General features: G+C 39.6%; 1 protein-coding gene across 2 annotated transcripts in view; it reads right to left on the bottom strand.

The window, feature by feature from the left end:
* The window catches only part of TP53BP2 (tumor protein p53 binding protein 2), a 29,973-nt gene extending 14,708 nt beyond the window's left edge, over window positions 1–15,265 (bottom strand). The window contains exons 1-9 of one of the 2 annotated variants that reach the window (XM_029087457.1): window positions 15,115–15,265; window positions 10,373–10,486; window positions 9,779–9,781; window positions 8,500–8,579; window positions 7,467–7,568; window positions 4,034–4,208; window positions 2,435–2,616; window positions 1,889–2,053; window positions 1,234–1,471 (exon numbers count right to left, since the gene is read on the bottom strand). In XM_029087457.1, the coding sequence (XP_028943290.1) occupies window positions 1,234–1,471; window positions 1,889–2,053; window positions 2,435–2,616; window positions 4,034–4,208; window positions 7,467–7,568; window positions 8,500–8,579; window positions 9,779–9,781; window positions 10,373–10,486; window positions 15,115–15,262 (1,207 nt within the window). In that variant the 5' untranslated portion in view covers window positions 15,263–15,265. The remainder of the gene's footprint in view (window positions 1–1,233; window positions 1,472–1,888; window positions 2,054–2,434; window positions 2,617–4,033; window positions 4,209–7,466; window positions 7,569–8,499; window positions 8,580–9,778; window positions 9,782–10,372; window positions 10,487–15,114) is intronic. The other variant, XM_010177911.2, reaches the window with a different exon arrangement.
* Between the last annotated feature and the right edge of the window lie 9,545 nt (window positions 15,266–24,810).

The raw sequence follows: 24,810 nt of genomic DNA, 5'->3' as shown, positions 1-24,810 counted from the left end.
TTTCAAAAATAGCTAAGACAATACTTGCAACTTGCTGTTAGCTTAAATATTTCACCAAATTCTCCCTATTAAATTCTAAATTATCCATTAAAATAAGTAATATTAAATTAAAATAGCAATGATAAAAGCAGCAGGAGAAAAGTTTCATTCTGGTAAAGTATCAAATACTATCTCTCTAGGAAAGCAGGTTTTTTGCCCAAATGCTAAAAAATAAGGAGTTTTAGTTCAAATAGCACACCACCACATATTCCTATAGCAAACATTCACATTTTGTATGGATAGGAGCTAAAATTCCACTCCAGTAGTTTTAGGATCTGCAAATCAGATAAAATGAAACCATTCCCCATTCTCCAGTACAGCAAGAGAGACTTGGACTGTTTTTGTGCCATGGCTACTTTATTATCTGCCAGAACTGGAGATGGAAGGAAGGAAATAAAAATAAACACAACTCCTACAAGCTCAGCCTCCACTTTTTAATTTTTTGGAAGATCAGAGTTTCTCTTATCTCCCAGCCAAAAAGTGAGTCTTCTCCTCCAAAGATAGCACAGAAGAGATACTTGGAACTCTCCAGCTTCTCTAGACTTCTACTCTCATGGAGCTGAACTGTATCTCAGAGGAGAAAGACACAAACAGAAGCCAGGCAAATCTTCATTAACACTCCAAGCAGCAGAGGCCAAGCCTCAGGCCAGGTGTTGGACTTATGTCTCCCTCTGTTCCCACACCATCAACATGTCAGCAAGTTTATTGCTATTTCTGTGCTACAGTCAACTGCCTCTTTTATAATATTTTTGGTAATGTTGGTTAATCCTTTGATTGCATGATCAGAAAACTTGCTTTTGCTAGTTATTAAGTCCAGGCACCTGGTTGTCACTCTGTACATTCTAAAACTGCCTCTAGAAACTTAAACAAACACAGTTGTATAGTTTTTCAGAGTATTTAAGATAAATAAATCACTAGTTTACAGATAAATCCTCCTATGTTCTACACTGTATAACAACTCAAATTGCTCACTAAGGGGACTAAATTTATAACATATCAAGTAGTATAACCTCAGTGCTTATAAAATATATTCACTGGGGCAGGAAAATTGCAAGTAGTAAGACTGACATCTCAAATAACACTTAGTTGTTTTGTTTTGTTTTTGTTTTTTTTTTTTTAAAAAAAAAAAGACAGAGGTGGTAGATAAGAAAACAAAACATTTCTGGAGAAGAAATATTAATCGTAAGCTATTACCTGCAGAAGCTTTAGCTTGTGAACTGCTCCCAGCTCTCATGTTGGGCAGAGTTTGTGTTTTTAGTGGACCATCAGGTACCTGCAGAGGTTGTGTCCCATCTGAAAATGCTGGTTTCACCAAAAGTTCAGGTCTAGAAGCAATACGTGGCATAGTAGAGGACTGGATATACGGACCTACTGCTGCCACTCGACTTGGAGCAGAAGCCACTGGCTGGGGTAAATTTCCATTTGAAGAAACCTTTGGGGGAAAAAAAAAAAAAAGAAAATTTAAAGAATGTTATGCTGCAGTATCCATCCATCAGACTCTGAAATAGAAGTCAAAATTATAAAACAAGTAGAAAAATTATACTCCAGTATTAAAAATGTTTTTTTTAAAAAAGCTTTAAGAGATATAAACATGAGGTAGTAATAACATAAACAAAAAAGGTAAAAAAAATCCACGACAGCATAAGAAGAGTTCTTGTCCACAAACAGTAAGTAGGTTAACACCAATGTACCATAAAAAGTACTTTAATAATACAAGACTTCCATCACGTATGGATAAATAAAAGTCATTTAGCATCTGAGCAGCCCTCCTCAGAAGCAAGTTTTCACTTCAGACTGTATGGGCCACAGACTAAATTAATTTTTTTGTTATTAAATATCCTGCACTTACTGGTACATTCTCTTTCTGTTGCAGAGCTGCCTTTTTCTTCCACAAGCGTTCTCGCAGCTCATTAACACGCTTATCCATGACTGCCACCTCCGAGTTGCGCTTGTTCAAACACTCCCTCTGTTGCTGCAGCTTGGCATTCTGCTCCTGGTTCAGTTTGTTCCTCAACTGAATAAATTCACAAAGCAGGGCACGGGGGGGAGAGAGGAGGGGAAAACAACAAAAATCAAAACAAATTAACTTTCAGGATGAGGGACAGGAAACTGCAACAAAGAGAAAAGCCTTCTAAAAAGTCAAGTCATGCTGGCAAACTCAGATTATTTTCTCCGGAGAAAATATTGGTTAGTCTCCAAAATTTTCAGAAAAGAAAGATATATGCACTGCATGTTCCTTCCCCTGTTTACCTTGAACCCAGTACAACTAACCGTCCATCCTCAGCATGAGGCAGCCACGCAGCTCTGTCAGGAACGGGAGCAATGGGATTTCTTCCCGACAAGGCAAGAAACAACCCAACCAACTTTTAGCCCTCACGAGCCAGCTTTGCCTTACCTGCAGCTCCTTGTACAGGCGGTCGAGCTCAGCTACAGCTGACTGGTTGTCGTGGTAACCATCAATCCGGCCGTTCTTCAGCATCTCCAGTTGCCTGGTGAGTTCCTCTACCTTTGACACCGCCAGCACCAGCTCGCGCTGCTTCTGCTGGAACAGGCTGTTCATCTGTTCAATCTCCTCCACTGGAGAGGAGGAGAGAGCACAATAGCTGCCCTGAGAAACAGCCGAGCGTGGGCTGCTTCCAAGGCAGCAGTCAAGGGGACAGAGAGTGCCCTGCCGGCCTCTGGAGCAGTGCTGCACAGAGGCTGCGGCCAGCTGCCACAAGCCCATGGTCCCTGTCAAACCAGCTCTTCCTCCAAGCATTTGTAAAAATAAACACACTAGCAAGATTATGTAAATTTGGTCTACTTAGTGGGGAGGGAAAAAAAAAAACTTTTTTTTACTTTCTGAAGTATGGAAACAAACAAAACCACATCACCAGCCTGAATTTCATCTGTAGCAGCCTAAAGTCACTTAATGCTGAATTCAGCAGCAAGACGTTCACTGAACTGCAAGGCATATTTGTGATATTTAAACTCCGAATTTAGGTCTTGGGAACTCAATGATAAAACACTTGAGCTGTTATATTAAACAAAGACTCAGATGACTTTTAGGGTCTATTACAAACAACTGTCATCAGCTGCTCCCACTGCCCAAACTGTTGCATTGTAGAACAAAGTTGAAGGAATCAGTAAGAGTTCAAGCAAGTACCAAGACCAGATCTGCTGGGGAAGGTGCAGGTAAACAGATAGATGCTCCAAGATCTTCTATTACTCTGCCATCCTTCCATTCCTTTAAACTGCTGTTTATTTTATGCAACAGAACCCAAACAGAAAATGCATTCTCCCCATAGAAAAACACTTTTGCTTTATCTGTAAAGCACAATGCTTCCTATTCAAACAATATATTTCCCTTTAACCTTAACCAATATATTTTCATTTGAGTCCACCTGGAAATGACAAGTTCTGTACAATAGGTATAGAGGGAGGATGAAAAGCTAGGCAGAAGAATGTGTGTCGATATGAAGTCTGAAAACAATATTTAATGTTGCATCAACATGCTGAAGTGCAAGCTTCCCAACTACTACTGTAGTAAGCCAGATGCTAGTTGGATTTCTGTAATTAAAGAAAACACTCAGCCACTTTGGCTATTAAGTTACCTCTTGCATGAGAGGCAACAGGGGTATCAAGCCAAGCTTTGTTATAAGGCCAAGAAAATAATGTGTGGGGTATTAGCACCAAGAATGGAAAAAGTTATTGGGGTATACAAAGATATTTAAGTAAGGAAAAAACCTACCCTGTAATTAAAGAGCAGATATGCCAGGCTCAAAACACAGGGTGCCTTTATGGGATATTTTAAAATACAGTAAGAAAATTTATTTTGTTCTAGGTCATTCAGGAGCTTTCTTTGTAAATACAAGATGTGACATTGTTAAGATTATAATTTCCTGGAACACTGTAAATACCTCCTCTGAATCACCAAAATCACCACAAATTTTAGAGTTCCAAGAACCACACTTCATGAAAAACTACAGGCTACTTTCCCCAAGCAGCAACTCACCTAATTTCCCATTGCTGAGTCTTTTTTGCTCCACATGGCCTTTCAGTGCTCTCACTTTCTTAAGTTTGGCTTCCTGATTCTCAGCAATTTCCTTCAATCGCTTCAGTTTCTCCTGTTCAGCAGCTTGCTGTTGCTGTCGCTGATCTTGCTGCTTCAGGAATTTCAGACGTTGTTCCTGCAGTCAAGACAATGAACTTCTGGTAAGGTACTGACAGAAACAGTCCCAAAACTTAAAAACAATCACTACAGCAGCTCAGATCAGCTTTAGCCCAGTACCCCAACTTCCCAGAGTGTCAAGGGAAGTCTGAGAGAACAGAGCAAACACGCACCAATTGTTTCAATACAATCCTCCAAGTACAACCATTCTGTAGTACAAGAACCTACTGAAACAGAGGTGGTACTCATGTCTAACAGCTGTTCATAATTTTTTCTTCCATTAAATTGCTAAAAAACTCTTGGAGCCTAAGAAAAATTTTAGCATTCATGTTCCATGACACTTACCAATTCCATTTAATAACTACTTGGCTCTGGAGTTGCAAGAGCTAATGATTATTTCCTCTCTACCTTCTCCATGCTGCTTGTACTTTACAGATCTCTACCATACGTCACATTTTAAACAATTGTAAGTCATGCTGGAGAATATTAGACATTCCTTATACAGAAGGTATTCCATAAATTATTGGACATTTTTATCACTCTTCATACTTCTACTAGTTTTGCTAGAACCTCCTTGAGATGGGGGATCACTGCACACCTTATGAGGAAAGGCTAAAGGTATTCCATAAATTATTGGACATTTTTATTTTTATCACTCTTCATACTTGTACTAGTTTTCCTAGAACCTCCTTGAGATTGTGGATCACTGCACACCTTATGAGGAAAGGCTGAGGGAGCTGGGTCTCTTTAGTTTGGAGAAGAGGAGACTGAGGGGAGACCTAATTAATGTTTATAAATATGTAAAGGGTGAATGTCAGGAGGATGGAGCCAGGCTCTTCCCAGTGATATCCAACAGCAGGACAAGGGGCAGTGGGTGCAAGCTGGAGCACAGGAGGTTCCATGTAAACATAAGGAAAAACTTTTTCACTGTGAGAGTGACAGGACATTGGAACAGGCTGCCCAGGGAGGTTGTGGAGTCTCCTTCTCTGCAGACATTCAAAACCCACCTGGACTCTTTCCTGTGTTATCTACTGTATGGGTTCCTGCTCTGGCAGGGGGGTTGGACTAGATGATCTTTCGAGGTCCCTTCCAACTCCTAACATTTTCTGATTCTGTGAAAATTTACCATTTCCTGGTAACGATCGCTGCTATCACCACACAGGATGATTCAAGACACAAGAAAACCTTCACAGTGACTTGGCCCCTATTTATCCAACAGACATCATCTCACTGGAGAGGATCCTTTTGTCTTTCCAAGAGTATAAGAGTAAAACAGGGTGCTATCAGGTTCTATATACAGATGTCTGCAGTTTAAAAGAAACCACTAGATCACCTCCAGAGACTTCCTGACTTCCTTTAAATCAGTGGCCATTACATATGGCTTCCAGTTCTGGAGATGACAGGTTGTTCCAGTAGCATGAAAACTAAGACTTTCCCGAGCACCCACTAACAGCCAAGACTACCACTGCTTACTAACATTAGAACTCAACACTTCCTCCAAGCCATACTTAGAAACAAGGACTCCACCACTTTGAATAAAAAAAAGGAAGAACAAAAAGTTAGCTTGCCTTCCAAAGAAAACCAGGCAGCTCCTACAGCGTAGGCACTAGTTTAGAATCAATCCCACGCAGGAAAATGTCAAAAAAATAGATATCTTAGCTCATGTCTAAGGAAACAGTGTATTTTCCCCCTCAGAATCTATTTTTAATATTTCATCTGATTTCAGAAAGCAGGAAAGAGGCAATGGAAAGCCTCTCTTTGAAAGCACATCTAGGAAAACAGGTTTGTTCCAGAGAGGCACATTAAATGAAAAATTCTCCTGGTGGGACACCCACAAGGCTACTCTTCTTCAAACCACAGGCAACAGACACCTACCTGAGGGGGATCTACACAGGCTCAAACTCTGTTTGGGTTTGGAGGGGGTTTTTTTTGTTTGTTTGTTTTTGTTTTTTGGTTTTTTTTGTTGGTTTGTGGTTTTTTGTTTGTTGTTTTTTAAATCTTGTACAACTCTCTTTACAATATATAAATTATGTTCCCATTTCAGGTTTCATAGATATATACAGACTACACTGTTACTTCTCTCTTATATTTAACACCTCTCAGCTGGAACTGAGAAAAGGGCAACATTCTGCCCTGGCAAACTAATCAATGCACAATAGGTATTAACTGTGCTGCTAAACTTCAAGTGAAAACACTGATCACCTGGTTGATTGACTGATTTCTTACATTTATAGTTGCATCTTCTTCACACCTGTTCTTGGAGGTGTGAATAAAACAGAAATAAAGCTTTCTTGGCTATTTTGACAGCCCATAGTACCACTTTGCAGGTGCTGCAGAACCATTAGAAAGCCATGGTTCAAAGCACTTCCCTGAGATAAGGTTATTGAAAGCCAAGGGAACTGAACAAGAGGCTAAACATATGTCAGGGGGTGGGTGGGGGGGACACGCATCTGATCTCAAAAGGAGAGGGAGATAGGCCTTCTGACAGAGGACGAGTAGTGAGACAAGAGCCTCAGAGCAGCCTTCTTCCCCAGTAAAGCACATTCTGAAATGCATGAGAACTCATCCACCCAGACAGCAGAGTGCTCTTCAGGATGGGCTCATATTTAAACAATTCTCTCCCAAAAGCAGCATTTTCCATTATATTTATGATAGTAGTGTGTACCAGCAACGCTTAAGTCAAATATGAAATCTATGCAAACATTCTGCAGATGCATTCAGAGTCATTTTTTTCCCTAAATGATTCAGGAGCACCCTGTGTGCTTTCATGAGCTTTTGTTATTGTTCAGCAAACATTTTATAAATCACTCTCCCAGTTCCTTTTTTCACATACATGCCATCTTTTCCAGGCAGCTGCCCCAGGAAACCAGGCACATTGAACTCTATCAGGAGAAAGCAAGATATCATTACAGGACAGCATTGTATCCAGAGACAAAAGCATTGTTCAGTGGTCAAACTGGTGAATGGCTAGTCACCACATGGAGCACAAATAGAGCTGGCAGAGCCACCAGGATGAATGACAATATATTAATATTATGTGCTCTGTCTTTTTAGTAAGCTATATGGTCACTTCTATCATTGGCATTACTTTAATGTTTTACTACTGGGTATTTGCATAGTTTGACTTTCAAATTTTAAAAAGAGGGAGCCCAAAGAAAGGGAGCCCTCTGTTTATAAGAGGTGAAAAAAAACCTCACAAATCCTCAACCCTCCCTCCACCTCATGTGACTCTTACTACCTTTGTTCCTGGCTGTAAACAATCTCCTTCCAAACTCACCTTGTTAGCCAGCATTTGCTGTTGAGCCTCAATTTGTTGCTGCTGGCGTGAGGCCATTTCCTGAAGTTCAGACAGTGTCATATCCATCCTTGGAGCACTGACCTGTCAAAGAAAATCCAAAGCATACTAAGACTAGAATTTTTAAGTTTGCTAGCATGTAACTCAATGTAGCTACTGTAAAAAAGTACTATAAAGATCTTTAAAAAAAACCCCAACAAAACAACTAAACAACTGAGTATCCAATAAAATAATTAGAAAGAAATGGAATATTTCCATGTTAAAATAACAATCATAAGCTTATACACATGCATAGCCCAATCCAGTAACACACACAAGCTGACATCTCTTGAAACATTACTATTTCTAGCAAAATCTCAGCAGCATTTTAAAGAGGCATTTCAGAGCCTTTTATAATTAAGCTCAGAATGCTCAGCACATGGCAGGATAGATCTGTGGTCGTAGGTGTATCATTGCAATTCAATGCACTTCAACGTAAGATGAAGAAAATGGAAAGTTTAAATATAGTGTAGGAAAAAAAACCCACTGCTCCCAAAGATAGCACTATTATTACATTAGTTATCTGTTCATATGTTTCCTGAATCGAGATTCAATCTTATATCCATAATTATCTCTTCTGGAGCAAGAATAAATGACAGACAGTGGATTCAATGCTGAAACACTCACTGGTCTCAATCTGAAATCTGGAACTAGGGATTTCTGGCACAAAATTGAATGTGGAAATAATCAATGAACCGAAGGAAATTTAAGAAATTTTTTCATGGGAGTAGAAAAGGGAAAATATGCTGAATTTGCTGCTCCAAGATTCCCTGGACAAACACAGATATGGCACCCAACCCATCTCAGAGACATCTTAAAAACTGAAAGCAAGGGTGATAATTGCGTCTATTTTAGAGCAGTCATTAGCAATCTCTCCAAAATAGTCTCCAAGTTTCAAGGGTAGGATTTGCACCAGTATCTCAAAAGAAGGGAAGCCTCCATTTTCACTATACTGGCCATTGCATCAAGCACTTACTCCATTCTCTATTCTTCGATCACCAGGCACTTTCACACCATTTCTTTTTAAGGCTGGATCTTGAGACCTTTGTCCAGTCCCTAGATAGAAATAGAGGAAACAGACAAAGTTGGTAAGGTGTTTTAGGATTTTTCTTATCCATTTAGACACAGCATTCAATACAAAAGAAGAAACAGTACAACCATTTTGGTTTAGAATCTGAACATCTGTTCTTCGCATGTGCTTACCGCTAAGATAAACTTAACTGATGACATAAGACATTTTATGAAGAGGTTGCTGTTCGAAGTCAGCATTCGTTTTTAAGTATAGGACTGTTTAAAAACAAACAGAAAAGCTTAACCAGTAGTAGGCTATTTCAATACTTCTCCTGCAGTCAACAGGCAGTTGGCCTCTAGTAAATCTGTATTACAGATGCATAGTCACAAAAACATGCTCCCCTCTGCAAACAACACAAAAATAACCAGTTAATTCACAGAGAGGCATTTTTATCAATGTCTTAAAATCAGTATCTAGATGTTCTGGTGTGCCTTCATAAACTGTCTCACAGAGAACATGAATAACACTAGTTAAAGGTTATTCACCTATCATGAAAGATGCACTATTTAAACTACAGCTAGTTATTTGCACATAACAAAGTTTAAAAGTAATTTTTTTTTTCTTCCTAGCAGTCATTCTGACTGTAAAGATCCTACTTAACTAGAATCCTACTTTAAGTTTTCCATCAAATTATGTACAGTGTTCAGATGCCACATACCAAGCTCACTCCTTTCCTTCTAGGACATACATACAGTACAGGATGTAGCCATGTCTGTTTGATACCTATTTCAAGACCATATTCCTCCAAGACTAACTGCAAAGCACCTAACTATTAATTTGCTCTTCCTCAAATATATTGCTTAGCAATGCTGTGTTAGATAAAATGCCAATAATCCTAATATCATGAGCAACTTGGACCTGAAAAATTACATCCTGACAACTAAACTGCACTGTAAGATCCTCAGCAGACAGAAATGGCACAGCATTAGCTTTTCATGTACTCATTCTATTTTCATTACACATTTCAAACATCAAGATATATTTAGCAATTTTAAAATATGCTGGGTACAATGCTTTACACAAATGCAGTATTTCCAACACTGAGGAAGATTATCAAGGATGAAAACAGAAAAAGGAGAGGAAGAAGAATCCAGTAGACTGATTTAGAGGTAAAAGTCTTGAGGCTTCTACTGAATACATTAATACGGGATGCATAGAAAAACCTTGAAAAGCAAAAAGTAACTTTCTTTATAGGTTTCACATTTAGATTTACAACGTATAGATATTACATTCTCAGAGAGCTTGACCAGGCAGTCAAGTTTAATGCTATTGCTGAAACTAATACGAATGTGTAGATTGTGGGGGAAACATGAAAGAACTCTATCTTTTGCCAAGTATGCCAAGTTTATCACCTTGGTAAATTATTATCCAGGTGAAACATCCTGAGCCCAAATAATAAATTATGTTACTGGACAACAGTTTGGTTACTAGATTTAAAAGAAAAGACTCAGATCTCTAGATATTCAGCTGTGGCTAAGATATTTAACACAAGATGCCTTTGGATGCTTTGGTGATGACCAGCTCTAGAAAATATGATAAATTTTCAATTTGGATTTAATATCCCTAGAACTGGCAAGGGAGGATTAAGCATTTATTAAAATTAACAAGTTTTCTGTTACTAGCATTCTCTATTCATAGGAAAACAATGGTCAGACCAAAAATGCTGCACCACCATAATGACTACCAACATTAATAAATAACTTACACAAACTGTTTCCTTAACTTTGAGGAATGAAATTAACCTTAGACAAATGAACAAGATGAGATCAACACCTACCTGCTTCCTGGCAGGGAGAGCGTTCATGCCGAAGAAAGAAACGAACCTCACTTCTCTGCATCCCGAAGCGTTGCAAAATATCCAGCATCCGTTCGTTGTCGGCTACGGGACGTTCTGGAAAGGGAAAAAAAACAGTTGGCTGTTACATCCCTGTGTAGAATGGGCACATACCAAAAATATCTGTCCACCATCTTTCACTTGAACACCTGTTGTTACTCAGATGTGGTGTGTGCACCTAATCCTTGCCCTCACCCAAGGCATTTTCTACCTTTCCCTTAGGAAGGCACTGTACCACTCCTTGCTTCTGAAATTAAAACAACACCTCTGAACAGCAGCTACAGCCATTTAAAAGTCCAACCCTGAAGGGAGAAGCTGAGGCACTGCCACAGCCCAAGGGGAAGCAAACAGACAATTTAGAGCTTTTGGCTCTAGTGCCTTAGTTTTGTATTTGCAAATCATCATCTGTTCAGGCAGAAGCACCCAGTAGCCTGAAGAAGCTCCTGGGCAGTACCCAATGGGCCTGATTTTCAGCAAGCCATCACAGCTCCTGTCACTTCAAGCGTTCTCCTACAGCTCCTGTCAGCAAGAGACCTGGCTTGTTCTCTCAAACAGCAAATTTCATAAATTCAGATTATATGTGTTTTGAAAGCCGCACCTGATAAACCTGGGAAAGCTGAACAATTTTGGAGTCATAGCTCAAAAGAAAAAAAGATTGAGACAGCGAAAAGTTACTCCAGTTAGAACTTGCTATTTTCTTTCAGACAGATATGATAAAGTTTCTTTAAAAGTTACATGCACAAGTTTTACTGAATTTCCTTTCCTGCTCTTGTTCGCAAATTCAGGTTTCAGTCACATCTCTAACTTTAAAGCCTTACTTGTTGCCTTTTGATATTACAAAAATCCAGTGGCAGTCTACATCTACCTCCTTCACTTACCAGTACTCCTCCCTTTCTGTATTACTGTTCTTCCAAAATCTACACACTTCATAGCTGGGCATTCACAAACAGGATATAATTAGAATTACTTATTGGCCTCTAAATCTTTACATAAAAGCAATTTCTTTTGTTATTCTAGACATTTTACCACACATTTTTATGCCTGTTTTAAAAGTGATGGCAACTATGTGGTCAATATATCTTAGTAGTCAACTTTACATCATCAGGATACTGTCATAGTATCTTATGACAACATCTGAGACTCATGATCAGGTTTGATCCATTTGTGCTGGGTGCCAGACAAACAGAAGATATTGTTCCTGGTCTGAGAAATAAGACAAACAGACAAAGACTGAAATTAAATACTACCACTTCTATACCAGTTTCATTTTTCCTGACATTGCTTTTGTTGGATGTTTCCTTTCACTGTTTAAACAAGGGGAAGAGAAGAAAAAAAAGAAAGAAAGAAAGAAATCAGAGAGTAGTTCCTTTATATTCAATAGAGTCTTTCAAAGTCACTATCTTAATATAGAATAATCATTTCAGGGGAAAAATTGTTGGTGTTAAGTATAAATGTTTTTAGTTTCACAAGAGGAGCTACTAACATGTTTTCAGCATGTGAAAAGCTCTTTTCAACATAAAAGTGTTTCTTTAAATGAATATGCTGCAGCTGTGCTCAAGCAATCTAGGAAGAAAAATTTCTGGAGTCACTGTCAAAAGAGATTAGCTTTACAGAATAAGCAAGTAGGTCACTGTTACAGAAAAAGTAGTCTCTTGGCGGTTCCTTGTCTAGACAGCTGAAAAAGCTCTTCATCTGCTAAACCTTAATTCAAGGGGAGGAAAAAAAAAAAAAAAGCAAAACCAAAAAACCAACAGTACTGCTGTCAGATTCCCATCTTAAAGAATATGCAGTAGGCTTATGAGACAGATTTCTAGTAGCTCAGCAATACTTCAACTGAAACTCTATAATCAAGGGAAATGCCCTTTACACAAGGATTCTGTCAATACCACTCAGTGACTTCAAAGGAAGGTCAAAGAGATTTTCAAATACCAAACAAAACTACATTTGGAAAGCTCAAGAAGAAAGGACAAACAATCAGACTTCCCTATCTGTCTCATAAGGGAGAAAAAAAAGACAACTTTATTCATGCACACATCTTTTGACTACTTTCCACAGTGGCTGAGGTAGTTGCCTAACAGAATTTTAGCAATAATAGGAAGATCAAGGAAGTTCGCCCTGACACTCATCAAATTTCAAGCAAAACTGGGAGGACAGAGAGAGTAGTAAACTTGCCCCCTTCACGGAGCAAAGTGCCTCAAGCACACTTGCAGCAATCTTTCAAAGTATGCTTAATCAGGTCTGACAACAGAGGCTAAAATTCCTGAGCAAGCGTCAGAAAAAGAGCAAGAGACAAGTGGTCTAAGAAGGATCTCAGTACGTGAGGTCTGAGAAATCATTTTCCAACATAAATCTGTTTCTACCCCAGAAGGTTAGCTGCTGTGTGCCATGTTTGTTTTAAAATAGAGTTTAATTTGTTCAGTGTAAAACACAAACAAAACAGAAGTCATGGCATATCTTGGCAAAACAAGATAGTGAACTTTGCTGACAAATGAGATTAGGTAAAAGCTAAAAGTATTCCCCTCCCTTCCGGCCCCCCCAAAAAAAATCCAAGATATACCTGAAAACCTATCTTGAAAATAGTTGCTACTGGATGTTATACAGATGCTTAAGAAAGTATATATTTTATCCAAAACAACATGCATGTACTTCATCCAGTACCCATGTCTTTTAACCTTACATGATTTGAGACCACTGCATTTTTGTTATCAAGTACAATGTGAAACTGTATACAGTTTTACACAAACACACCAGTTTTTGTATATAGAAGTAAGTAATTAGTAAATATGACAGGATCAGTGAAGGGAAGAATAATTAGGTTTCTAAAACAATTGTCAAGGTTTTCACTGTTTTGGGGTTTTAGTTTTTTTCTGGTCTTATGACAACAGCTGTGCAAGTAACATTTAGATACCTGTTCTCATGGTATCTCATGACGTCTTTGCAAAGACTAATCTCAGAAAAAATTCTCTGCTTCACTTTATGTTTCCGTATCCAGATTATTTTCTTACATCTCCTTGAGTATCAGAGAGGCTGACAATTTGATTTTACAAATAAACCTCCACATATTATATGGTGCCACTCACCCAGAAGTTGACTTCTCAAATAACAAGACCATTTGGACACTAAGTACTGGCAGACTTCACTTGCCTCTCGGTATAAGTTCTCTCTCTTGATTTCAGGACAATCTCGATACCCTTTCTAGCACACTCCACATCAACATCCCAAAAGCCAAACAAGAATCCAGGTTCAGGAAACACAAGGAGAGGAGGTGCCCACTCTAGCAGGCCTCCAACTTTGGTAATGACAGGAGAACCCCTGTCCCTGACCATCACAACCTGTGCTCTTTAACAGGACATGGGGCTAAGGCTAACTATAAATTCAGTGGTTTTACCTAAACCTTTACTTTACTTGTTTTTCACTGTAGACTTTGGTATTGTGTTGATTTAGACAGAGTTGGATAAAGATGTACAACAAAAACACTTTCCTAAAAGATCTCTTTCCAGGCAGGATTGGTGATTTTATTTTACTATCATTTGTAATGAAAGGATGCTTTCTTTTCCAAGGAGAAGAAAAAAAATTTCTGTTGCATTTTTAAAATTTAGAAATATCAGAAACATTATATATCTGTCAGAAGGGGCTAAAAATCAAGAGACAACTCGGGTATCTCATGCTATTAAACAAATATTCAGCTCACCAAGAGTTCTTTGAAGAGATGCAAGCCTGAGCCAACAGCAGAGGAGGACAGGAACATAACCCCTTATCATCTATTTCTTTCATAATTTTGTTGAAGCATTTAAAAAAAGTTGGATCAAATATCATTACACATCATGACTTAAAATTCTGTCTGTGATTCATCTATTTTATGCCTCTTGATGGCTACCAGTATCTAATGAGTACCATGGATATAGGAGATAGTCAAGAGTCCCCTTTCCCATTTAAGCCATGGAAAGTTGGCCATACTTTAGCTTTTGATTTGTTTGTTGATTTGTTCTACAGTTCCAGTGAGCACTGCAAGCTATGGAGATTTGAACTTCCAAGACAAAAAAAATCAGCAAGAACATAGAAGAAGAAAAAAAAGCCACAACCAACCACATACATAAAACTCTCTTCCACAGGCTTAAAAGGAAAGGCGACAGCCAGAAGTAGTTTCTGCATCCTCCTTCCCACACACCTTCTTCAAAGCACTTCACATGAGGTAACTCCTACTACTTTTCCCTTCCAAACTCAATTGACACATACAGGAATAATGAAGGTGTCATCAGGAAAATTAAGTTTTCCTTTGCCATTGCAAGTGACAATGGCTATGTGGTTGGAGAAATTATTCTGACTGGGTCATAGAACCACTGATACTTAACTACTTCAAAAACCCCACACAGGCCACTGAGATCCCACTATGGGGAGAAGACAAAACAACTCCCCACACCCTTCAGAGACCCATTTGAGTCAGAGAATGGCTGCATACATACAAGAATATCTGCACTGTTGAGTCGCCTTCTTTTGCTTTCTACCCATTTTTGCCTGTGTGAGCCTTTCTGTAGATGCTTTATCTTACAGCAGCTCTGGTAAAGAGATTAACAAAACTATAAAGCAGAAACCCTCTGGGAGAGGACCACATCTGTCAGGTCTCTGTGCGCTACCTTATTAGAAGCAGTGAATGCCCAGTAATCCAGAGTGCAAGCCTAACCTACCTGAGCCACACCACACTTCAGCCAGGTGGCACTCACTCTCGCCAGGCTCCTTGCACAGCTCCACCACATCTCTGCAGGTTGTTTCGGGGGTGACTGGCACCTCAGTGAAGTGCTGCTCATTGTTACTGAGGTACACGGTCAGAAACATCTGGAAAAGACAAAGGCAATGGCACACAGTTACTTTATAACACAAAGCCAGACTGCACAGCGGAGTCACAACTCTCTCATTAAATGCATAATTTTCAACACAGTTATATCATTTGTTATCAACTACTGTGCATTCAGAATTTCAAAACAGAACAGTATTTCTTTTTAAGGTACAAGCAAGTGAGACACTGTGGAAGTAATTCTCTTCTCAACTAAATTACATTGCTAGAGGATTGTTTGGTTTTAAATCTGGACCTACTGCTCCTTCCTTCTCCCTTAAGGTGACGTGTTAGAACTCCTCCCACCTTACTGTACATGTATACGGCACCCATTTGACACAGCAGGAGAAACAGTCATCTAGATTTCTGAAGTGTTCTTTATAGCGAAAAAACAATAGCAATTACAACTATAAAAAGAAAGACCAGAACTTACTACACAGGTACTGAATAATTTGCATTTCCATAACACATCTAATCATAAGGTTTCTTAGAAACACCAGTCGACTTGCTACGCCCTTAGTCTCAGTCTGAATACAAGGTCCCCCCTCAACTGCCATTCACAGGAAAGCAAGGATGTTTTACTTAGCTTCCTCTTCACAGCTGTAGAAGGATCTTTGGTTATCATTCTGTATAAACACACCACACAGCTAGGTGTTATTCTTGCTCATATCTTTCCCGACACAACTAGAAAATGAGCATTTAAAAATTAGTTGCTTTATTTGACATTTAACAGAAAATATTGATGATTACTGCCACTGAACATCACCTCACTGCTATTAATATTAAACTGCTATCAAAGTTTAGCCACTAGCTAAAAATGAATGCCAACTCTCTTCTGAGACCTGTTCTCAGCTTCAGTATCAACTGGCTGCTAGTTGCATGACTTCCAGTCACACAAAAATCAGTCAAATGTCTCCAGAAAGCAATTACTCCACTAAGAATTTCAAGCAATAGAAAGCTTATCAATAGGCTACACAATTCATTCTTTTTCATATACCTGGAAAAGACACAAATCCTTGCCTGTCCTAATTACTTGTTTTACTCTCTAGAAACGATCTTTATGAATAACAGATCAAATGTCAAAAAAAAAAAAAAAAAAAAGAAAAAAAAGAGTTCAAATAAAACAAAGCAAGAGAGAGTTCTAAATAACCTGCTAAATTTAAAGAAAACCAAACGTTACCACAAGCATAATTTCTGTGATTTTGTGTCAATACTCTGGAACAAGTATTTTTGATGCCACTGCAAAGTAAAATTTAGCCCCACCTTCCTGACAGTTTTAGGAACTCCCTCTTGGGGATTCTCCTGCAATACAATATGCACATGCACATCCCTGATGTCTCCAAAGCCTTTCCAGGGCTCTTTGAAGGGCCAAGATCCCCTCCACCCCTACAAGAGAAGCTGCCTTTATCCTTTTAAAAACTTCTATGAAAGAACTCCACACTCAGCATGTCTTGTTATACAGAGTATTTGTCCCACTCCTGGCAGTATAAACACTTGCAAATAGTATTTTGAGCCCTGGCACTGCACCAGATTTAGCACCAAGAGCACCCAGAGTTTCTGATCTCTGGTTCTGCCCAGCTCCCGAAGACAACAATTTCTGATAAATTCCTAAAGGCCTTCTACAAATATTCACATAGTAGAAAAAGCCTGTTGAGAGTGAGCTCAAAACTGCCTGTAATCCTTAGGAAAATGTTCAGATCAAACATTTCCTTGTCACATAATGGCAAAAAACCCAGCCAAAAAACAAAACCCAAACAAGCAAAAAAAAAAAAAACAATCCCAAAACAAACAAGCAAACAAACACTTGAGCTTGCAAGGAAAGGAATTAGGAGAGAGAATGTGGAAAATGCAAAAGCAGCAACAAAATTCCAGTTACTGACCGACAGAAGCCAATTAATCCCACAGAGGTCAGGCAGGCAGATGGAGAGGGACCAGCAGCACTTGAGGATTTTATTTTAGCTTGAATCAAGGCTGCTGCTCACCCTGCAGTTGTGCACTTGGAGAGGAGCATCCCACCTGCCAGCCAGGCTCACAGCTGCTTGCCCATGGGCAGCAGGGAATCTGTTTTAACGCTGCTCCCTCTCCAGTATGCTTGGTGTGGGCCAGAGCTGCCTGGCAGGCAGTCAGGTAGGACCCGCTTACCACACACATTTATTATATAGTGAAGATGGGTGCAACCATTGTGCTGTTTACAGCACAGTGCACTGAAGTACTGACCTAAATTAGGAGACAAAGCTTTCCAAGCAGGAACTCCGATACTCGGCTGTAACCTTTTGACACTGAACACACTATCTTTTAGATGTCAGACACTGGCACAGGTTGCCCTGAGAAGTTGTGGATGCCCCCTCCCTGGAAGTGTTCAAGGCCAGGTTGGATGAGGCTTTGAGCAACCTGATCTAGTGGAAGGTGTCCCTGCTGATGGCAGGGGGGTTGGAACTGGATGATCTTTAAGGTCCCTTCCAATCCAAACCATTCTATGATTCTATGTAGTGTTTCTAGAGGAGGCTGACAGTGAGGGATGACACCTGCAACCAGGTAAGAATACCACTTAATCACAAAACCTGAGGCAGAAAAGCATAAAATAAAGAGGCTTCCAAATAGCTTTACAGCAGTGCTATGTAGGTATGTAAAACACATCAACACTTCACATTTAATGCCGTATAACCCTCTATTCAGAACAACACTAAATTGCACAGGCTGTGTAGCTGCAATCACATTTGTTAGTTTTAAAATATGAGCTCATGGATGGAATTAAAAGAAAAGTATAGAAACCATGGTATTATACACAAAGTAGACCTAATTTGACCCTAGCAGGGCTGTTCACTCTTCAGTGTGCCTGTTTATATCCAGTTGTTAATCCTCAGGATTTACCAACACAGACAACTACGCAGGAAGGATCACGAGTTGCCATTTCTATCCACAATGCTCAGGATAATTACTAATACATTAAGCCAAGAGCACTCAAATCTGGTATGTGGGGGCCATTTCTGAGACTTGCATTACCTCTAGCCCACATATTCTAGGAAACAGAGGGAAAAAAAGCAACCAAACTCTGACAATTTCCTAAAAACATATATCAAAGTCTTAAGAGTCTAAAGCAACTAAAAGGCTACAAAATTAATGTGACCTTCACAGTTACCTCATCCCACTTTCCTTTATCTCCAGGGACAACTCTGAGATGGTTTGGAAGGCCTCTAAGTAGTTGTGTCCCTCCTCTCCCACCCAAATAGCTGTAACATTTATCACCTTGCAGGACAGAGGCCAGGAGCCAGCCCTGCCTGCTCCACATCTGCGAGGTCTCCTGGGTAGCCTGCTCCTCACCTGGCCGTGTAAGAGCCGAGGGCAAGCACTGAGCAGAGAGTATCCATCACAGAGATGTCTCTCTCCCTAGAGAGGGCTGGAACAGGTAAAGAAGCTGGTGTGAACCAAAAGCCTGCTACAGCTTCTTGGCACTGCTCTTAACCCCTGGTGAATGCTGTGGCTTGTACCACCTTGCATCAGGATCCCAGGAAGTCATCCTTCCCCTGGGAACAGTTCAAATGCAACATTTATTAACCACCCTACCAGTGAGTTTATATTGCTGTTCAATTGCTGTGTAGCAGCAAAAAACAAAGGAAACAAGAATGTGCTCGTGACACCTTGTTCAGAAGTTTTAATCCCATAGATTGCATCAAGCTAGAGCGTAAAGCAGTCTTTTGCTCCTCCCTGAAACTGAAGAGGTTAAGACAGTCATATATAGGCATCCAGGAATTAAGATAGAAGGACAAAAGAAAAAAACAACATGCAAAAAATTCAGTTTCAGGCTAAGCATAAATGAAAGATTTGATTAAAAAAAAAGAGAAAGAAATATCTCAGATCTTGCACTTCTTTTAAAGTGCATCCAGGCAAATACTGAAATATCTGATAATTCCATATAGCCTTGGATCAGGGTTTTTTCCTCTCTTAGACTTTTAAAGATTGAGTTTTAGGAATGCCCAGCATACAGGCTGAGCATTTCTAAACAGAAGTCAGGTCCCTAACTAAGTTCTAAACTAAAGATTTCCCCATCATTTCCCCCCCCACCCTCAAGATGTACTCACTGTTTATAGGTACTGGAAAACTTTAAAATGTAAAAGCATTCCAGTACTGTGGTATACTTGCAAGAAACCAGGGGTGTGTTGTGTACCTATTGAAGCAGTTCCTTTTAAAACCACATCACAGATTTCAGCTGACTCTGCTACAGCTTAGAAAATAAAAGTTTGCAGTTATGGAGCCACCAAATGAGGCAGTTCGATCGGATGCACCAAGGGCATCAAAGGGATGACCAAGGACACCTGAGCTACAGTAAAAGACAGTTTTTGCAAGGAATGACTATGACCTATCACTTACAAACAAATGAATGGCAAAGCAGAGTACCAAACATAAAGGACTTTGTGTCTCAAGAAACCCTGCCACTTAAGACACAAATCTAAGAAAATCCAAATTACAACTTTGAGTCTTCTCAGCATGAAATATATCATTTTATTGCAACTCATATTACTTATGCATCACCTCCAACTACAGCCACTGAGTTTGGACTGTAACACACCCAGGAACAGGAAGAGAATATAGCAAGAAAAGCAACCAAACAGGAGGACAGAAAGGGGCATCAATTAAAGCAAGTCACACCCCACTTGACAACCATCCATCTCTCTTCTGTACGTCACTCCCAAATAGCCTTACATTTGCCTGCAAATCTGACCCATTTGTTGTTAAGCTCATCAACAGAAGCATTTCCTACAATTGCACTGGTATTAAATACAATGTAACAGCTCTCAACATCTGCAAGTATGAAAGTAAAATATTAAGAATGTCTAGCTCTACAAAAGTGCTAGGCTATGACTACACTGTATTTTGGCTCCTGCTTTGTTGTATCAACCTCCCCCCCCCCCCCCAAAAAAAAAAAAAAAAAAAAACAAACCAAAAACAACCAGCTTCCAAACCTGTTTGGAATACAATCCTGAGCAAACACAGGCCTTACAATTTACACCCATCCAAAAAGATACCATTTCACATCAAAGACCTCATATTAATCTTCTCCTTAGATCAGAAGACCTCAATTATTGATTAAAAGAGGGGAAAAATAGAAATGCAGTCTACTTTTCAGCTTTGATGGTGTTTCTGTAAGGATCGGATATCTCTTACTTACTATAAAACTAGTATCACACACCTTGGGTATTAAAAGGTTGTAAAACTGGACATTTTCTAATTAATATACTAATAATATGCAATTATTCAGGATGCAAGTATTCAGAGGAAAACTGTTATTGTGCATGATGTAAATTAAAATACAAAGACTTCATTAATTCCTGAAACTACTCGAGTTTAAAGGATGAACATAGATCTTTCACTAGAAACTGCTGGGGGAAAAAAGTAACTCAGATCATAAAATTTCAACAATGGACAACAATCTTACAGGGCAAAACTCAATCACTTATAAAATATTATAACCCAGGAGAGAATTTACTAAAAAAAAAAAAAAAAAACAAAACCAAACAAAACAATATAACCCTGGTTTTCAGTGTTTGTTGAATTTCTAACTTTATGCAGCCTTCCTGCACAGCGTGTAATACACAATACAAACTGTGGCATCTATTCACTTAGTATTGTTCATCTTCAAAGTATCTGATGACCAGGAAGTCGTGACACAAGCAAGCAGTTTCCTACTTTGCAGGCAGGGAAACTGAGGCATACAACAAGGCAACGACAGAGACAAGAACACTATTTGGTAGCCAAACAAGCATGCTGCCTCTGGAAATACTGATTCATTTCATTACTTTGCATTAGAGCTAATAATACAATTCTGTATCACATTCCATATTATCTGCATTTTAGACCGAAATCTAATACCCTTGAACTACACAATATTAGTGTAGGGGGGTTTTATATTTCTGTAACACAGGTAAGTAATGGTCTTAGCTTGCGTAACAGATATTCTTAGCTCTTATTTTTAAGGAAGTATTAAAAGTCTCTCAAGGTTGACAATGCAATGCTTTGCAGTAATATTCTCTTCACTGTTATACGAGTTATACCTATCAGATTACACTGCAAATGTTTCAACATAGGCAATATATCTTCCTACAACACGGAGAGCAGGTACACCCGATGTTCTGTATAAACAAGCCTCCAAAAAGGATCTCATAGCATGCCCTTCAATGACTTTTCTACACAGTGTGGTTACACAGCAGCAATATACATCAACACAGAAAATATATTTCATAAGTATGTGAAACGGCTTTTTTAAAAAAACACTGTGTGGGATGGAGAATAATTACAATAATATACTTTCCATCCTGAACTAAAATGTATTTTTAGACATTAATTTTCTGTAGCTGAAAAACTAGCAACATAAAAATTTTAGAATTAATAGATTAACTATCAAATTTCAAGTTTAATCTCAAGAAATGAGAAATAGCTGCTTTCACCCACATACCTGATATCCATGGTTTTAACTGCAAATGAGTCTTCCCTGATAAATATAAAATCCTTCAAAACAAAGAATTTTAAATTGAAGTCTTGCATCTTACCTATTGGGAACACTGATGCTGCACCTTCCTAGGTAGCCGCAAAGAAATCAGCTGCTAAAATAAATATTTTTGCTGACTTGATGCAACTTTCTAAACAACAGAAGACAGCCTGCACAACAGCACATTTTCCTGTTCTGATAAGCAGCATTCTGAGCTGGTGCATAGCTACAGCTCACCATTTAATGCAAAGTATATCCCAACAATAAAATAATTCCGCAACGTTTTCGCAAGTGCCTCAGAACCCTAAAACAGTCCTTCAGTAGGCAACATGCCCACTTATTGTACCTGAAGATTAAGGTAAGCAAAAGATTAAGGTAAGCAAAGATTATCATAGACTTACTAGAAGACAGTCACACGGGATGATTGCTATCCCTGATCCTTTTCACATTCAGCTGTTCAATAACGCTACGTTCAACAGAAACCCAGAGTAAAATCTAATATTTGCCTATAGCCACACCCCAAAGCATGAAGTTAGGTTCCTGCTGTCTCACCCAGCACACACACTTCTCCGTTTATATTGTACTGGCTTTTGGCCATAAATATGAGAAAGGAAGTTATGATGCAAGGTAGGTGGAGTACAGTAGGAAGCACCATGGGATTGTTCAGATTATTCCCAGTCTATATAAAGCACAGCCCTTTTCCCTTTCAATTGTATCACAGCAGAAAACAAGACTGAGCCTTTACTCTCAAAGGCATGGTAGTTTCTGCCTGTATAGATTACTTTAAAGATAAGTTTATTATGTATTTGTATTTTACCTTTGGTTAAAATGTCAATTTTTTTCCAGGGCTTAAAATACAATGTACATCTATGTGCACTTCTGGGGGTGATGGGGAAAAAAAGTTGGAAACAGCAAAGAGGAAGCTTTTCCCCTCCCTTCCTTTTTTTTTCCTCCCACTTATCCTTAGTGTAGAGAGAACAGAACGAAAACCATCTGCTTTTGGTATACACTAGTTAAACTGGGCAAACACTATAGCACAAACGCCACATTACATCTCACTATCAGGCATGCATTTGAGTCATCATTAGGGGAATCTGAAGAGCTGAAGGAAAGCAGCCTGAGTCCTGGCCAAGTGTTGTTGCCATGTGAAACTAACTGATGTAGGTTTGCAGTCCTCCTCCTTCATTAACTGCAACCTCAAAGACAAAACTCAGTGCTTCAGTTCAGACTTACAAATGAGGAAGATGCAATAACCTTCCTGCCAAACCTTATAGAAAATCGTCATCATCTTAGTTTAGCCATTTTGATTCTGTGAAATCAATCTGGCATAGCTCAGGACTGGTAAATGCAGGACTCCTAACCTACATCCCCCCCTCTTTCAATAGAGTGTTATGCACAAGGTCATTGAGAAGAAAGCTTTCCAAACAAAGCCCTTCACTTTGAACCCAAGTTACATTTTCTGACTTGATGTTTTTCTTCAGTCAGTCTCATACACAAGAAGAGACCAAAAGCCCTCCTGTAAATCAGGCATCAGAAAGGTCTACACAAATGAAGCTCACTGTTCTGGATGAACACTAAGCACAGGAGCAACACTCCACGCTCCCTGGTCGAGCTACCACCTATCACTGAAGGCAAGAATGTCTCAAATCAAGTGTGGTTTTTAAAGCTGCTTAGACTTTTGCACTGTGGGCTCCTACTGCAGCATTAGCATTAAGCAGAAGAAAATGTTCCAAAAGATTTGTTTGGTTTTTAAGATACATAAACTAAATTGGTTTCACTAACATGTGTAGGAAACCACAGCCTTTTACTGAGCACCCACATTTGCCAACACATCGTGTACAGCTCATTCTGCTCAGACCTGAATGCACACTTGGATTTGCACCAATTTAGTTAAACAACTGCAGGAATTCAGAGTAAACAAACCCTGAATACATTCTTCATATTGTACCACACAGCAACATGTTCCCAGATTTCTTCCCATTGCCATCTGTGAAGTTCCTCTCCTCCACACATTTCCCCCCTCCCCAAGTACTCTTCCTCTTTTTCCCTCCTTAGGGCCACCGCTTTTGCACTGTTGGACACTTTACCAAAACCCACTGCAAGCTGACCAGCAGAAAAGCAAGCCTACACATGGTGTTTGGACTTGTACTGTTGGTGTCCTGCTTGGAGCTTGCTCTTTCTCCTCCTGGAATTAGCAAAGGAGGACTGGGTCTTTGGAAGCTTGCCACTTCACACAGACTCTGCCTCATCTTCTGCGTTTAGCACAGTTATAAACACTTGGTACACAAGAAGAAAGCAATTAATATTACTTTCAGGCAGATGAAAAATGATACCACATAATTCTCAGGAAAAGGGTAACAGTCTAACTCACAGAACATAACCACAGGGGTTTGCAGTTGCTCCTCCTCCCATTCTTCAGTATCACAACACATATTGCACCTAACAAGAGCCTAAAGCCAAGGCAGCATCCAAGCATAATGAGCAGGGTTATGAACTCAAGCTTAAGCCTGAATCATCTCAATTTGCTGTACTTGCGTCAAACCCAGAGGCAGTCTTTGTACTAAAAAAAACCCCAAACATTTTTGGTAGTGGAGGAAGGGGCCACCTTGTGAGAAGCTTCGTGAAAGCTCCCCTGGCTCCAAGGTAGAGACCCCCCAGCCCAGGCTGAGCCAATTAGCAATAAAGAAGCACCTCTGCGAATCCATATTTATGAGGGGAAGGATTGTCTTGAAAAGAGGAAGGTGGAGAGAACCTGGAGGAGAGGCCATTGACCTGAACTAAAGATGACCATCAGCCTAAACAAAGAGAGAGCTTCATTGCCAGGAGGAAGGAGGAGGAGGGGGAGGACAGAGAACCTCAGACACACAGTTCAACCGCATGGAGTAGGAGAAGGTAAATCAGGTCCCCTGCAGTCCATGGAAGTTCAATGGCAGAGCAGAGACTCACATGTAGACCATGGAGGACTCCATACTGGAGCAGAAAAGCCAAGCCCAAGGGCAGGGGTGACTGAAATTGAGACCCCAGAGTCGCTCAATGTCAGAGCAGAGGGGGGCCCCCAGAGCCAGG

The sequence above is a fragment of the Antrostomus carolinensis genome, unplaced genomic scaffold (genome assembly GCF_000700745.2).
Source record: "Antrostomus carolinensis isolate BGI_N321 unplaced genomic scaffold, ASM70074v2 scaffold24521, whole genome shotgun sequence".
In the NCBI taxonomy this organism is placed as follows: domain Eukaryota; kingdom Metazoa; phylum Chordata; class Aves; order Caprimulgiformes; family Caprimulgidae; genus Antrostomus; species Antrostomus carolinensis.
This window is presented reverse-complemented; position numbering and strand designations above follow the sequence as displayed.